Consider the following 14,692-nt stretch of genomic DNA (forward strand, 5'->3'; position numbering starts at 1 on the left):
ACCTGATCCCTGCAGTTTTCTTGGCAAGATTTCGGAACCATTGCCTCCTTCCTAGAACTGAGAGAGAGTGACTGGCCTGAAGTCACCCAGCTGGCTTTGTGCCTAAAGCAGGACTAGAACTCACAGTCCCCCTGTTTCTAGCCTGATGCCTTAACCACTACACCAAACTGGCTCTCTAATATGTAGTTAGTACAATAGAATAAGTTATGTCTTGTGTATTGGATACCTCACAATATCCAAGAAGGGTGGTTATGATTGCTTTACTGTTGGAAATGTAATTTGGGAATTGGACCATTATCTCACATGCTTTGGGAGTGTCTCACAATCGTAGCAGCTTGGGTCAAAATCCATAGGTGTGTTAACATGGCTGCAGAGTATGGTCACCTACGTTCTTTCTATTACTTCTTCAATATTTGGAATTTATCCAAGCATGGACCTTTCGTGCATGGAGAGTAGCCAGAAGGATTTTCGTAAAACATTGGATAAATCCAAACATTTAGTTTTAACATTAGTTTTACAGTTTTTAAATTATTTTAGAAATTTGCATATGTGTATGTATTTTTGTAAGCTGCCCAGAGCCAATGGGCAGCTTACAAAATGGATGGATGGCATAAGACTTACAAAGAAACATTTACAATTGATTTGTGTCAGTGGATTGCCAATATGTACTGTTGTCAGTAATTTAATTACTCTTACTTCTTTGGAGTGTTTTCCATTAATTACATCATTTCCAGGCATATTTTTTTATACAACAGTTTCATGCATAGGTTTCATTTCTTCCTTTAAATCTAATCATGCTTGTTTGTTTGCTTGTTTAAAAGCTACCCCATAGCTGGATGCATTATTTATTCTCTTTATAACATAATTCTTTCTCCTCCCCTCTGAAGAGGAGGAGAAAGAATTATGTTTTCAACTTGGTTCAGAATTTCAGTCCTTGAGTGGTTGATTCATTTTATCAGTTTGTCTACTTACAGTTGCAAATTAAAATTATTTCTGGATATGAAATCAATGACCCTTTTGTTCATAGATTAGATGTGACACCTTGGCTAAATAGAGATCTAGATTACTCCCTCAAGGGAGTCATGAATTAGTCAAATGCTGAAAGCACTAACCAGTCGCTTTAAGAAGGGTTATCAAATATTTAGGAGCAGAATTCTTCTAATAACTCTTCTAATGTCTAGTGTGCTTTTTCTTCTTTCTTTCTTCTGTCATCTCTCACCTAGTCAAAAGCACTTCGGGAAAAATGGCTGCTGCAGGGAATTCCTGCAAGTTCTCCAGCCGAAGAAGAAGCCAGGAAGAGGCAGTCAGAAGAAGATGAGCTAAAGGTGAAAAAGCTTGAAGGCAACATCCATAGGTAGGACCACATCTCTTTCATTTTTACCTTAGGTAAATGAAAGAAGCCCACTTTCTGCCTTCTTATAACCATATTGTCAGTGTGATGTAAAACAAAACAGTGTGATTTAAAAACAAAAATGCTTGGAAATTAATAAACGAAGACAGGGTTAGTGACTTAGTGACATTCCCCATGGATAGAGCTAATGATATCATTGGGGGATGGGTAAAAAATAACTATACCACTCACTTTTAATAATTACATTTTTAATCTATAACCTGTGGGCCTCCAGAAGTTGCTGAATTGCAACTCAAAACAGCCCCTGAAATGCAGGATGGCCTGAAAAATAGTGTATGCTGCTGAATTTCATGAATTGGCCAATAATCCATTTGCTGGAGAAAAGCACCCTCATTAGCTGTAGGTCAAGAAGAAAATGCATGAATAACGCCTACCTGATATAAAATACGAATTCTGGCTTGAGTTTGGAAGGGCCTAAAGGTGTATATCTGTATTGCTTATCTGGGAATAATACCAATAAATTCAGTGGGATTTACATTTGAAGATATTTTTATAGGGTTGCAGTGAAAAAGAGAAAAACGTAGCCTGAGTAAGGAGCACTGGACTCAGGATTCACAATAATAACATTTGTGAAATATTTTGACTTCTGTTTTTATTCTCTCTAACCCGGTGGAATGTTGGAAAGAAATTATATAAAGGGGTTCAGGACGCTGTCAGTGCATCAGCACCTTATTTTTATCCCAGCTGTTTTCTTGAATATTCTTTATGACTCTTTAGTGAACACTTTTCTCACAAGGTGGTGATGTAAGCCTTGACAGATTTATTGATATTATGATCCTATTCAGAAAGACTCTTACCTTGTTTTCATATTGTGGTTGCTCAGAAAATTGTATCTCCATATCATTCATTGTATCAGTCCCTTTTCGATAAAAATATCCAGGCAAAGTAACAGCAGTCTGAACAGAGCACTACAGTGGATTTCCTCCCCTGTATCCAGCCTACCACATGAAATATAATGCTAGATGACCCAGAACCAGGTTGTGTCAAGTTTTCATCTCTGTGTTAAGGAAGATATGAGCTGAAAAAGTGAACTAAGATGAAATCTCCCATGAGTTGAGATCAACCCCTGTTAATTATGTGGACACATCCATGTTTCTTTCCTTGGTGACAAGATAAAAGTAATTTGCCATTGCTTTCTTCTGGGATGTTTTTTCATCTTCTTAGTGTAATGTGTATAGCTTTGGGATTTCTTGATGGCTCCTCATCCAAATACAGGTTGGTTGGTTGGTTGGTTGGTTGGTTGGTTGATTGGTTGATATGTGCCAGAGTCAGTGTCTACTCTTAACAACCACATAGATAGATTTTCTCCATAATGAGCTGTCTCCAACCAGGTCCTTCAGATCTTCAGTGGTGTACTCATTGCTGCTATAATTGACTCCATCCACCTTGCTGCTGCTGCTTTGTCTTTTTTATTTATTTATTTTATTTTATTTTATTTTCTATCCTGCTTTTATTATTTTTTATAAATAACTCAAGGCAGCGAACATACCTAGGTAAAGGAATGTGTAGAAGAGAAAAAATGCTAATAAAAGAAAAATTGAAAAATGGCTCTTTAAAGGCAGGGATAATCCTTATCATTAAGCATATTAGTGCCTCTATTATTATTATTATTATTATTATTATTACATTTTTATCCACCGCCACACCAAACTGGATCTGTGGTGTCTAGCAGATGCTGGATACTGATGAGATAGGGAGGGAGTGGGGGATATTCTCCGTATCTAATACTGGACCTTCCATCAGAGAACATGATATGTATGTACTGTATATGGCTTACCTTATTCTCTGTAAGCTTATTTGCTGCCTTTAGATGGGCTGGAAATAAAATTCAGTTGTCATCCCACTCGACAAGATGGGGTACCTTGTCTTTTCTCGCATTAGACTGCAAAAATATCTTTAAACTAGCCCTGGAAAGAGAGACTAGCATAGAAATATAAGGAAGAGACAATCCAGAATAAAGACCTGCCTGCAGGGATAGAATAAAGAGTGAAATCTCCCATTTTTAGATAGAAAACTGGTGCTTATAGAATAAAAAGACACTTGAGGAATGAATAAAAGAAGAGAGCAACAGAGGAGCAAGGCCATAGAAATACTGGAAAGTACAAGAAATGTACAGTAAGTGGGAAAGAAGACAAGACAGCATGAATAATGGCCTGAAAAATGAGCAGAAAACAAACACATTGCAGTTCTTGACACACAACAGAAAGAATTAACAGTAGAATCAGGAAGGTGCATATGCTACTATAATATTTATATAAAGTTGGAAAACAATTAACCAAAATGATGGAAGTATCTATAAAAGATAACAGTTTGTGTCTGTGTTCGTGTGTTTATGTATGTATGTAGGTGTGTGTGTGTGTATAGTGTGTGTGTGTGTGTGTGTGTAGGTATGTGTGCATGTGTGTGTGTATCAGCTGAAAATAAGGAAACTTGGCAAGAGCCAGGAGATAAGTAAAATCAGGACTAGAGTTAGGGCTCTGCAGTACTCTGCAAATAATTTGGAAATAATCCTTGGGAGAACATGGGTATATAATTGTAGCACCTGTCCACAGTTCATTAAAGTAGCTACATCTTTTGATGTGGCTGTCTTCTGCACCTGCCATATGAACAGTTGCAGCTACTTTAAAAAGTTGCAGACAGTTGCTATGTTTGTACTTCTATGCCCTCTTTTTGTACTTTTTTTGGAACTAAATCTGAAGCATTGCACTGCTTTATTAGGAATGAAATTGGGATCCATACCTTGGGACATTTTGGAGATAAACTTTATCAGTTTTTGTTGTCTATTCGTTTAGTCGCTTCCGACTCTTCGTGACTTCATGGACCAGCCCACGCCAGAGCTTCCTGTCAGTCGTCAACACCCCCAGCTCCCCCAGGGATGAGTCCGTCACCTCTAGAATATCATCCATCCACCTTGCCCTTGGTCGGCCCCTCTTCCTTTTGCCTTCCACTCTCCCTAGCATCAGCATCTTCTCCAGGGTGTCCTGTCTTCTCATTATGTGGCCAAAGTATTTCAGTTTGGCCTTTAATATCATTCCCTCAGGTGAGCAGTCTGGCTTTATTTCCTGGAGGATGGACTGGTTTGATCTTCTTGCAGTCCAAGGTACTCTCAGAATTTTCCTCCAACACCACAGTTCCAAAGCATCGATCTTCCTTCGCTCAGCCTTCCTTATGGTCCAGCTCTCGCAGCCATATGTTACTACGGGGAACACCATTGCTTTAACTATGCGGACCTTGGTTGTCAGTGTGATGTCTCTGCTCTTAACTATTTTATCAAGATTGGTCATTGCTCTTTCCTTGTCCATAAATTCTAATCCATATTTTTTGGTCATTGATTGCATTGTAGCCAAGTACTGTTCTTGGTATACCCTTCTTAACTATAAAAGCAACACCATTTCTTTGTTTTCATGTCCTGGGTAATAAACGATGTGATCTTCTGACTGAAAGTGTCTGATCCCAGTCCATCTCAATTCACTGATGCCTAAGATGTCAATTGGTAGTCGTTTCATTTCCTCTTTCACTGTACTGAGTTTTCCTGTGTTCACGTTTCTTAGGTTCCTACTATAATTCTGTCTTTGTAGCTTTAGATTTTCTTTCCCTGTATGGCATCATCAGCAACTAGATATCCCAAAGGCTTTAATCTAGCCACATCATAAACACCATTAGTATTCTAAAAGATCCTCACCTCTTTCTCAGTAGCATGTGGAGAGCCATCCAGCTTGAGAGGCCCATCATCCGGCACTATATTGTCAATCATTTTATATTTTATTTCCATGTGGTTTTCTTGGAAAAAACACAGGAATGGTTTACAATTGCCTTCTCCCCAGTAATATTAATTGATGCCTCTGGCCTTCTTATTAAAGTGATCATCTGCCTCCAGCATCTTCCAATATTGCTGCTGCCCAATATAGGTGCCTGCTTGCTTTAGCTGGGCAGCTGGGATGACCTTCACACCTCAGGTGACCCTGCTGGGAGTATACACTCTTATTTATTTATTTATTTATTAAATAAATAAATTTATATGGCTGCCCAACTTGCACATGGTGACTCTGGGCACCTTCAAAATTAAAATCCATAATACAAAAAACCCAGTAAATCCCCATCCCCACAGCAGCAAAAAACACACTCAAATTAACCACTTGATCAGCTCCGAATCAATCTGGAGTCCCCAGGCCTGCTGACAAAGCCACATCTTCAGGGCTTTCCAGGAAAGGAGCAAGGAGGGGGCCAATCTTATCTCTGGGGGAATAATATTCCATAGGGAGGGAGCCACAGAGAAGGCCCTTTTTCTTGATCCCACTAGAAGTATTTTCTTCATTGGTGGGACCTGAAGAATACCCTACCTCCCCACTCTGGTGGGCCAGGTAGATGTGACTGGGGTGAGGCGGCCCTTCAAATAATCTGGCCCCAGGCCATCTAGGGCTTTAAAGGTAATAACCAGTACCTTGAATTGGACCCGGAAGCAAAGCTCCCACAAAAGAGGTGACACATGTGCAAACCTAGGCTTGCGCAAAACTGTGCAGGCCACCACTTTTTGAACCAACTGAAGCTTCCGGATACTCTTCAAGGGCAGCTCCATGTACAGCGTGTTACAGTAGTCCAAACAGGAGGTGACTAAGGCGTGGATGACTGTGAGAAGGGCATGTTGGTCCAGGAATGGGCGTAACTGGCACACAACTCACAGTTGCACAAAGACCTTCCTGGCCACAACTGCCACCTGCTTCTCGGGCAGGAGTCATGAGTCCAGGAGAACCCCCAGATTATGCACTGGGTCTGTTTGGTGCAGTGCAACCCCATCCAAGGCCAGAGATGGTAATTCTCCAGAAACCTAAGACTTCCAAACCCGCTTTGTCTTGCCAACCTTGGCATACCCGCCTGATGTTCTTCACACACACACACACACACACCCGCCATGATGAAGCAGCACAGCAGGACTTGGTAGGGACATACTGGGGCTACTATCTTGTTTTTCCTGAGAATACCTTCTTAAGAATTGTGCTATATCATAACACAAGGATTGTTCCAGAGGCACTGTAGGGGAGAAATGCCAGCTCCAATGCTGGCTATTCTTTCCACACGTAATTCCCCTGGAATAATGCCACATAGAGAACGGAAAATATTCCAGACTTGGCAAGAAAAGCAAATAGCAGCAGTATTAGAAGAGTTAAGTTTGAGAATATGAGTGAAATTCCTCTGAAAGGCTGTAGAATGAGAACAAGGAAAGAAAAGATCAGTTAAAGAATCTAGAGTTTTGGTTTTTTACATCAAGGTAGTATTGAAGACAGAATTTACAGATAACGGGACTGAAAGAAAGTATAGAGTCAGGGTGTGACTTTGAAGCAAGCATCCAGGGTGATCCTCTAGAAATGAAATAATGTATATCATCAACAGTCCAGAGGGAGAGCCCTTTGAGACACCAAGCATCTATTATTTAGGAATATAAATAATAAAGTGAAGCTGGTTCAGTACTGCTACTTGATAAAGTCCTACTAGGACACAAAGAACTTACATAAACAAACCATGCAATACATGTTCAAAGCTTGTGTGTTTTATAACGCTGGCATTTTTACTGTGTGGGACAAGAATTGAATTGACTATGGGGGATTGAATTCATTGTTCAGAGAACCTTGGGTTGTTTTTTTTTAACCAAGTTGTTAACTCCCACATCTGGGGAAAAGATTGGCTGGAAGATATGAAATCTAAATATAGAAAGGAGGCAGACTAGGACTTTCACTCCTCAGGGATCAACGTATACTTGATTCCTATAATAAATTACTAGACACACGATGACTGTATTTGCAAGCCTAGCCCACCTATCTGTGCACTAATTTACAGCTCAAGAATTGAATTCTTTCTCCCTTATGGACTTTTTGCTGCAAAAAGAAAAAAATGGACTTGTGATTTTTGGATTTGATTATTCAAAAGGGTAGATTATGGAAAGAAGGAAACCATGATGTAACCTTAGAGACAGAGGGTAAATTATAAACGCATTTATAATCGCTGTTAAGAAGTTTGAATGTCACTTCTTTGTAATCTTTTCTTTTTTTCTTTCCTACTTCTTTTTTATTTCTTCCTCACTTACTTGTTACTTTTCTTTATTCTTCTTACTTTCAACTTAAAATTTGTACTGTTTTTATTTTGTTGAAAACCTCCTTAATAAAATGATTTAAAGAAAAGAATTGAATTATTTCGATTAAAGCATTTTCTTCAAGGTGATATGACAGAAAAGTGAAGCTTTTATTTATGGTATCATTGTTCTGGTGCATCTGGATTTGCAAGCAATTACTTAATGCAGCAGTCATACGAATGACTGTTGATTTTGAGTGTATGTGTGGGCTGACGGCACCAAACTGCATTTTGATGTAAAAAAAACAAAACAGGAGCATTGTTATGTGATGGTGCAGCAGCTGAATGACCTAGGAGAAATGAATTCCAAAAGCTTTAAGACAACTCAGCAGGGTTGTTCAGCCTGATCTAGGCAGTTAACTGATATTCACAGAATGTACATCAGATCTCAACTTAAAATAGAAGTAGGGGCCTGCAGCCAATATTTTGACTTGCAACTTCTAATGTACACACTGGATTTAAGTCTCTTACCTACTTCTACCCAGCGTGCTGGGTGTGCTCTTTTTGCACAATACAGAGTAAGATTGTTCAGGAAAGCTGTGGTATACGCTGAACTTTCCTTAGACACATTACTGAATGGGTTTCAGATGGAGTATTCACTGGAGTGCCAATACGTTTGTTTGTTTGTTTATCAAATTTCACCACCGCCCATCTCCCCCAAAAGAGGGACTCTGGAGGATATCTCTTGTGATTATCTTCCCCACAAGATGGTTTATTATTTTGTGGAGCGACATGTGGAAAATTGGGGCTTGACCTCTTCAACTTTCTTCACAGTACTTTAAGAACCATGTCCAATCTGCAGGATCTTACAATTTGGAAATTCGTCAAATTTCATTTTATTTGACTGCACAAAATTGAAAAGGTTTATATTTTAACTACACAAAGTATGACTTACTGTGCTTTGAAATGATGATGGAACTTGTATACAGCTATAAAACATTAAGTGATAGTGACACATAGGAATTTTAAAATATACACTTGGTACTATAACAAAATGTGGCGGATATTTATACTGAGTAACTAAATTGGTAGTAGCTCTCTGTTCAACACTGTACTTGATTTTACACCAGAGTTTATTTCTAGTTAATGGGCAGGAACTACCACTTACTCTATTCAAAAGCTTAAGGATCATTCAGCTTTTAAAGTATAGTAAAAAAGAGTTGTATGAGCTATATGTATCATATAGTAAAAAAAGATTGTATGAGCTTCATTAATACCTTTTCACTTCCCACATTTCTGTGTCCAGGTTTCCCCAGTAAAAATATTTTGATATGTATAGTACTTCTTAATGTGAGGACTACATTGCAGAATTGGGGATATAAATCAAAGAGGAACTGTATTCTAATCCACACATTTATCCAGAAAGTACAAGTTAGCATTATTTAAACAGACAAACCAAATGAAATATTCCTCCAGCTGAAGTGACACCTATACAATCATTGTATACCCACAGTTTTGATAAGATACTGTATATCAGAAGTTTTGAAACATTCAGAGGTTCAATAAAATATCTATATGACCAACAGGTATGCATGCTTACATAAAATAACCTGTCCTGAGTTTCGTAGAACTTCCTGGCTCGTTTCTGTCTTTAAGTTTGCAGCCATCATAATATGGTTGCTGTACCTCATGCCTTTCTCCCAATGGCCAATCACAATGCAAAGCAGCTTTGCGGAAGCTGTCTTGTCCTGAGTTGGTCCTTGTAATGCAGTAGATTCCATTGTTAAAAGTCAAACTGCTTCTGTTGGAAAAAGTGCTGCATTTATAAGCATCATCAAAATTTGAGTGCTTTACCTGAAGCCATAAATGATTCTGCCTCCCATCTCAGTGTTGACATTTGTTGCATTCTGTTCTCTTTCCCATATACTGGGAATGAATGTATTACAGTTTTTTATTTAAAATTGTTTTAGTCTATATTTTATATTTGAATTTTATTTTATATAGTTATTGTTTTATGCTGTAAACCGCCCAGAGTCCCTCCGTTCGGAGGAGATGGGCGGTGACAAATTCGATAAATAAATAAATTAAATAAAAATATTGCTACTTCTTTGAGTTGCTCAGTCAGATCACGTTTGGTTATCAAATGGCCTCCCATCTCATAAAACAGAGTCATATATCCCCAGTGTCATGCGCTGCCTACCTCTGAATAACATTCAGACGCTGGTTTGCAAAGCAGGTTCTGGTTTATTTCAGGTTAGGTACAACGTTGGTAGAAAAAAGCTGAGAGTGACAGGAGCGCGCCGGTGCGGGGTTTAAATACCCCGCGCCGGTCAGCGCCCCCTCGCTCTCGGTCACGTCACCCCCCTTTGTCCCATGCGTTGCCCTGCCATTGGTTGCGGGTTTCCGGGATCGCCCATCCTCAGGTTTCCATTCTTCTGCTGATTGCTTTCAGCTGGGCGATCCCCGTTGTATTGCCGCTGATGGCTTGGGTGGCTCCGTGATTCGTTTAGCTATTGTTTGTTAGCCGTTAGTCGTTGTGGGTTGATGGCTACTTAACTTGTGCCCCTTCACTTATTTCCTTGTCATTGTCATGAGTGCCATTGTGCTGATGACTTTAGCTCAACGGCACTCATGACATACTGCCCCCTTTTCGAATAGTGTTCTCCCCCGGTTTTCTTGGTTTTCCCCGTGGAGCTGTCAAAACGCCACATTTTTTTTTTTTTTTTTTTTTCAAAGTTCCCGCCGGAGTAGTTGTCGCCCCTCCCTTTGCTCCTCCCTCTACCACGTGCCTTCCCAGGGTGTGTCCATGGTGCGCATGCTCGGGTTCTGACCTGGCGTGCGCATGCTCCAACCACACCCTGTTTGTTTGGCTCAGTTCGGCGAGGCGAGAGGCGTGGCTGGTCGGGTGCTGCTCAGCTCCAGGTAGGGCCCTTCTTTTCTTATTTAGAGTGCGTCGCCTTTGTTGTGTCTCCTGGGCGTTGCCCCCAGGTTGCCCTGTTGACTTGCTTGCCACTCCCCCGCGGCCGGGGGGCGGGGGGAGGGTGCTGGCGATCGTTTGTTACCACCCCGTGGGCCCGGGGCGGGGGGAGTGAGTCCCGGGGGGGGGAAGGTCCACCCAAGACGCGGGCTTGGGGGGGGCCCTTTCCCTTGGGGCATGGGAGGCGGGGGGGGGCCTGCGGGGGGGGGGGTTGGTTTTTCTGACCTTGATTGCGGTTTGTCGGGGTATGCCCGGTGAAATGCTCTGGTCAGGTCAGGCGCGTTAACGTTGTGCGCCGCCACCCATTCCGGGTGGGGGAAGTGTTTCCACCTGACCAGATAGTGTAGAGTTCCTCGTTGCTTGCGGGAGTCGAGGATGTCCCTGATCTCGAAGTGGTGTTGCCCGTCGATCATGAGCGGTGCGGGCTGTGGCGTGCTTGGGTGCCATCGGGAGGTGGTTGCCGGTTTTAGGAGGCTGGTGTGGAACACCGGGTGGAGCCTCCGGAGGTTGTGTGGCAGGTCCAGGCGTATTGCTACCGGGTTCACTATTTGCGTGACTCGGAACGGCCCGATGTACTTAGGCCCCAGTTTTTTCGAGGGTTGGGTTGACTTTAGGAACTTGGTGGAGAGATAGGCCATATCCCCCGCCTGGAACGTCGGTTGTAGGCGCCGGTGCTTGTCGGCCTGCTCTTTGTAAGCAGCCTGTGCCTCCTTTAGCGCCGCCGTGATTACTGGCCATGCTTCCGCGATCTTCCGTCCCCAGTCGCTGGCGTCCACCTGGGGTTCCGGGGGTTGAGGTAGCTCCGGGATGGGGACGAAGTCGCGCCCTGAGACTACTTCGAACGGGGTTTTCCCCGTGCTCGTGTGGACGGCGTTATTGTATGCGACTTCGGCGAACGGGAGCAGTTCAGCCCAGTCGTCTTGGTGGTAGTTCGTATATGATCGTATAAATTGCTCTAAGGTGGCATTAAGAACCTCAGTGGCTCCGTCCGTCTGCGGATGCCAAGCCGTAGATAGGGCCTGTTGGGTCCCCGTCAGCTTCAGGAAGGCCCGCCAGAATTTGGAGGTGAACTGTGTGCCCCTGTCGGTCACCACACGTGCGGGACATCCGTGTAGCCTGTACACGTGGATGAGGAAGAGTTTGGCTAGTTGTTGTGAGGATGGGACCGACGTGCAGGGGATGAAGTGGGCCTGCTTTGAGAAGTAGTCCTTCACCACCCAAATAGCCGTTTTCTTCTGGCTGGGTGGGAGGTCCACTATAAAATCCATAGAGATTTCCTCCCATGGGCGGGAGGGTTCTGCCACCCGTTGCAGTAGCCCCGCGGGTTTGCCTGGTGCCCGTTTGGCCCTAGCGCACGTTGGGCAGGACGCCACGTAGGTTTTTACGTCTCGCCTGAGCGCGGGCCACCAGAATTGGCGCCGTGTGAGGTGTAGGGTCTTGAGGAACCCAAAGTGTCCCGCTTGCTTGGCGTCGTGTGACCTATGCAAGATCGCCTGGCGTTGCGAGTCCGGGACGTAGATTCTGCCTTCCCCCCATGCCAGGTCTTGCGCCATTGTTACCTTGTCGGGGTTTGCCAGGAACCAGGGGTCGGTTTTGAGGGCGGCGGCGAGGTCCGTGCGCATTCCCCCTGGTAGTTGCGGTTGCCTTCTTTCCGTCGCCGGTTGTCCCGCCGTCGGCTGCGCCGTAGCGTCGAGCTGCCTCCGTGCGCCGCTTCGGGTGGTCACGGCCATCCCCAGTTGCGAGGCGGATAGGACCGTCCCAATGGTGTCTGGGGCGGGCTCTTCGTCTTGGGGCAGCCGGGAGAGGGCGTCGGCCAGGAAGTTCTTCTTGCCCGGCATGAACTTCAGCTGGAAATCAAAGCGGCTGAAGAATTGGGCCCATCGGACCTGTTTTGGGCTAAGGCGTCTAGGCGTTCGTAGGGCCTCGAGGTTCCGGTGGTCCGTCCAGACCTCGAATGGTTGGGTGGCTCCCTCGAGTAGGTGACGCCATGTCTCTAGTGCCGATTTCACCGCGAAGGCTTCTTTCTCCCAGACGTGCCATCGCCTCTCTGTCTCGGAGAACTTCCTTGACAGGTAGGCGCATGGTTTCAGGAGCCCCGTGGAGTCTTTTTGTAGCAGGATGGCTCCCAGGGAGAAGTCTGAGGCGTCGGCTTGGACCACGAACGGCCGTTCTGGGTCCGGGTGCGCGAGGATTGGCTCCGTCGTGAACAGCGCTTTCAGCTTGTCGAATGCGGTCTGGCACGCGGGAGTCCAATTCAGCACTGTGCCTGGGTTCTTGGCGCGTCGGGTGTCCCCCACCCCTTTGGTTTTGAGGAGGTCCGTTAAGGGGAGGGCTATCTCAGCGAACCCCCGGGCGAAGGACCTGTAGAAATTCGCGAATCCCAGGAAGCTCTGTAGTTGCCGTCTGTTGCGGGGCCGCTCCCAGTTTAGCACCGCTTCGACTTTTGCGGGGTCCATTTCGATGCCGTCCCCGGAGATTCGATACCCCAAATAGTCTAGGCGCTCTTTGTGAAACTCGCACTTTGTGGGCTTTGCATAGAGCTGCGCCCTTCTGAGCTTGTCGAGGACTTGCCTGACTAAGGTTACGTGTTCCTCGTATGTTTTTGTGTAAATGAGGACGTCGTCGATGTAGACCAGGACCCCTTTAAACAGATGTTCATGCAGTACCTCATTGATGAGCTGCATGAACACCCCAGGGGCCCCCGCGAGTCCGAAGGGCAGTACCTTGTACTGGAACGCGCCTAGGGGGCAGTTAAACGCCGTCTTCCATTCGTCCCCCTCCCTGATTCGGATGCGATAGTACGCCTCGCGCAGGTCCAATTTGGAAAAGACTTTGCCCGTGGACAGGTGGGCGAGCATGTCCTTCACCAGGGGTAAGGGGTATTTGTTGGACAGGGAAGCCGCGTTTAGGCCCCGGTAGTCGGTACAGAGCCGTAGGGTCCCGTCTTTCTTCTCCCGGAATAAGACGGGGGCTCCGACCGGTGAGCATGCTGGCTCTATGAATCCCCTGTCTAGGTTTTTATCGATGAACTCCCGGAGGGTTGCCATCTCCTTCGGGGTCATCGAATAGATCTTTGGTCTAGGTAGGGGGACGTCGGGCAGTAGGTCGATCCGGCAATCCGTCTTGCGGTGGGGGGGTAGTTGGTCTGCCTCTGCCTCTCCGAAGACCTCGGAGAAGTCGGCGTATTGTTCCGGTAGGTCTGCTGTGGTAGCGGCGTTGTCTTGTGTGGTCGCCTCCGCTCGTCCTACCGTGGGGTTGCTTTTGCCAGCTGGTGCTGGTGCTCGATACTCGCCGTCGCCGAATGTGAAGGTGCGGGTCGCCCAGTTGATTCGCGGGTTGTTTTTCGCGAGCCATGGCATCCCCAGGACTGCAATGGGCCGTCCGATGGGCGTGACTACGAACGATGTGCGCTCGGTGTGAGTGCCCATTTGCAGGGTGACCGGCTCGGTTTGTAGCGTGGCTGGTTTCCCTCCCGCTGTAGAGCCGTCCAGCTGGTGGAATGCCAGCGGCGTGGGGAGGGGGAAGCAGCGGAGGTCGAGTTTGGCAACTAGGTCGGGGTGGATGAGGTTTTTTGAGCACCCCGAGTCCACTAGTGCCGCGGCCGTGGTGGCTCCGTTGCCGGCAGAGAGTTGGATTGCTGCCAATATTACGGAGCTTTCGTCGTTTCGTTGAGGTGGTCCGCGTTGCTGTCCCACCGCCTGCCTTGCCACGCGTCTCAGAGCAGGCGGGGAGCATTTCCCGCCGGCTGGTCGGGGTCGGTATTGTCCTCTTCCCCCCAGTGCGCGTCCCAGCCCTCTTCCGGTGTCGCTGTGGCCACGGTCATTCGGCGGTGAGGGGGCGGCCCCGGGTTGGGTGGTTTGGGGCTAATTTTCGGGGCGGGCTTGGGCGCGCTGGTCGGCGGTCGGTTGGCGAAGCAATCCGCCGTCTTGTGCCCTAATTTGCCACACCTCCCGCAGGGCTCCCGGTTGAACCTCTTTTTTGGGTATATGGGGCCGGCCATCCCCCCGTGTGGTGCGGGTACCTTTTCCCCGACATAGTTTGTGTCTTCCGTGGTTGTCATAAGGAAGGTGCGGTGCGCGTGTTCGGCTCTCCCCGCGAGGTGGATCCACCCTTGTAACGTTTCTGGGTCGTCGCGGTAGAGGGCCCATTGGAGAACGTCGCGGTTGAGCCCCCTTTTGAAGATTTCCAGCAGGGTGGTCTCAGACCAGTCGCAGACCTTTCCCGCGAGGGCTTTGAACTCC

General features: G+C 45.8%; 1 protein-coding gene across 4 annotated transcripts in view; it reads left to right on the forward strand.

Moving 5' to 3' along the window:
• PALM2AKAP2 (PALM2 and AKAP2 fusion) overlaps positions 1-14,692 on the forward strand; it is a 245,171-nt gene that overhangs the window by 62,160 nt on the left and 168,319 nt on the right. For all 4 annotated transcript variants that reach the window (XM_063294958.1, XM_063294956.1, XM_063294957.1 and 1 more), the window contains exon 3: positions 1,224-1,354. In XM_063294958.1, coding sequence (XP_063151028.1) covers positions 1,224-1,354 — 131 coding nt within the window. The remainder of the gene's footprint in view (positions 1-1,223; positions 1,355-14,692) is intronic.

The sequence above is a fragment of the Candoia aspera genome, chromosome 2 (assembly GCF_035149785.1).
Source record: "Candoia aspera isolate rCanAsp1 chromosome 2, rCanAsp1.hap2, whole genome shotgun sequence".
Taxonomy (NCBI): Eukaryota; Metazoa; Chordata; class Lepidosauria; order Squamata; family Boidae; genus Candoia; species Candoia aspera.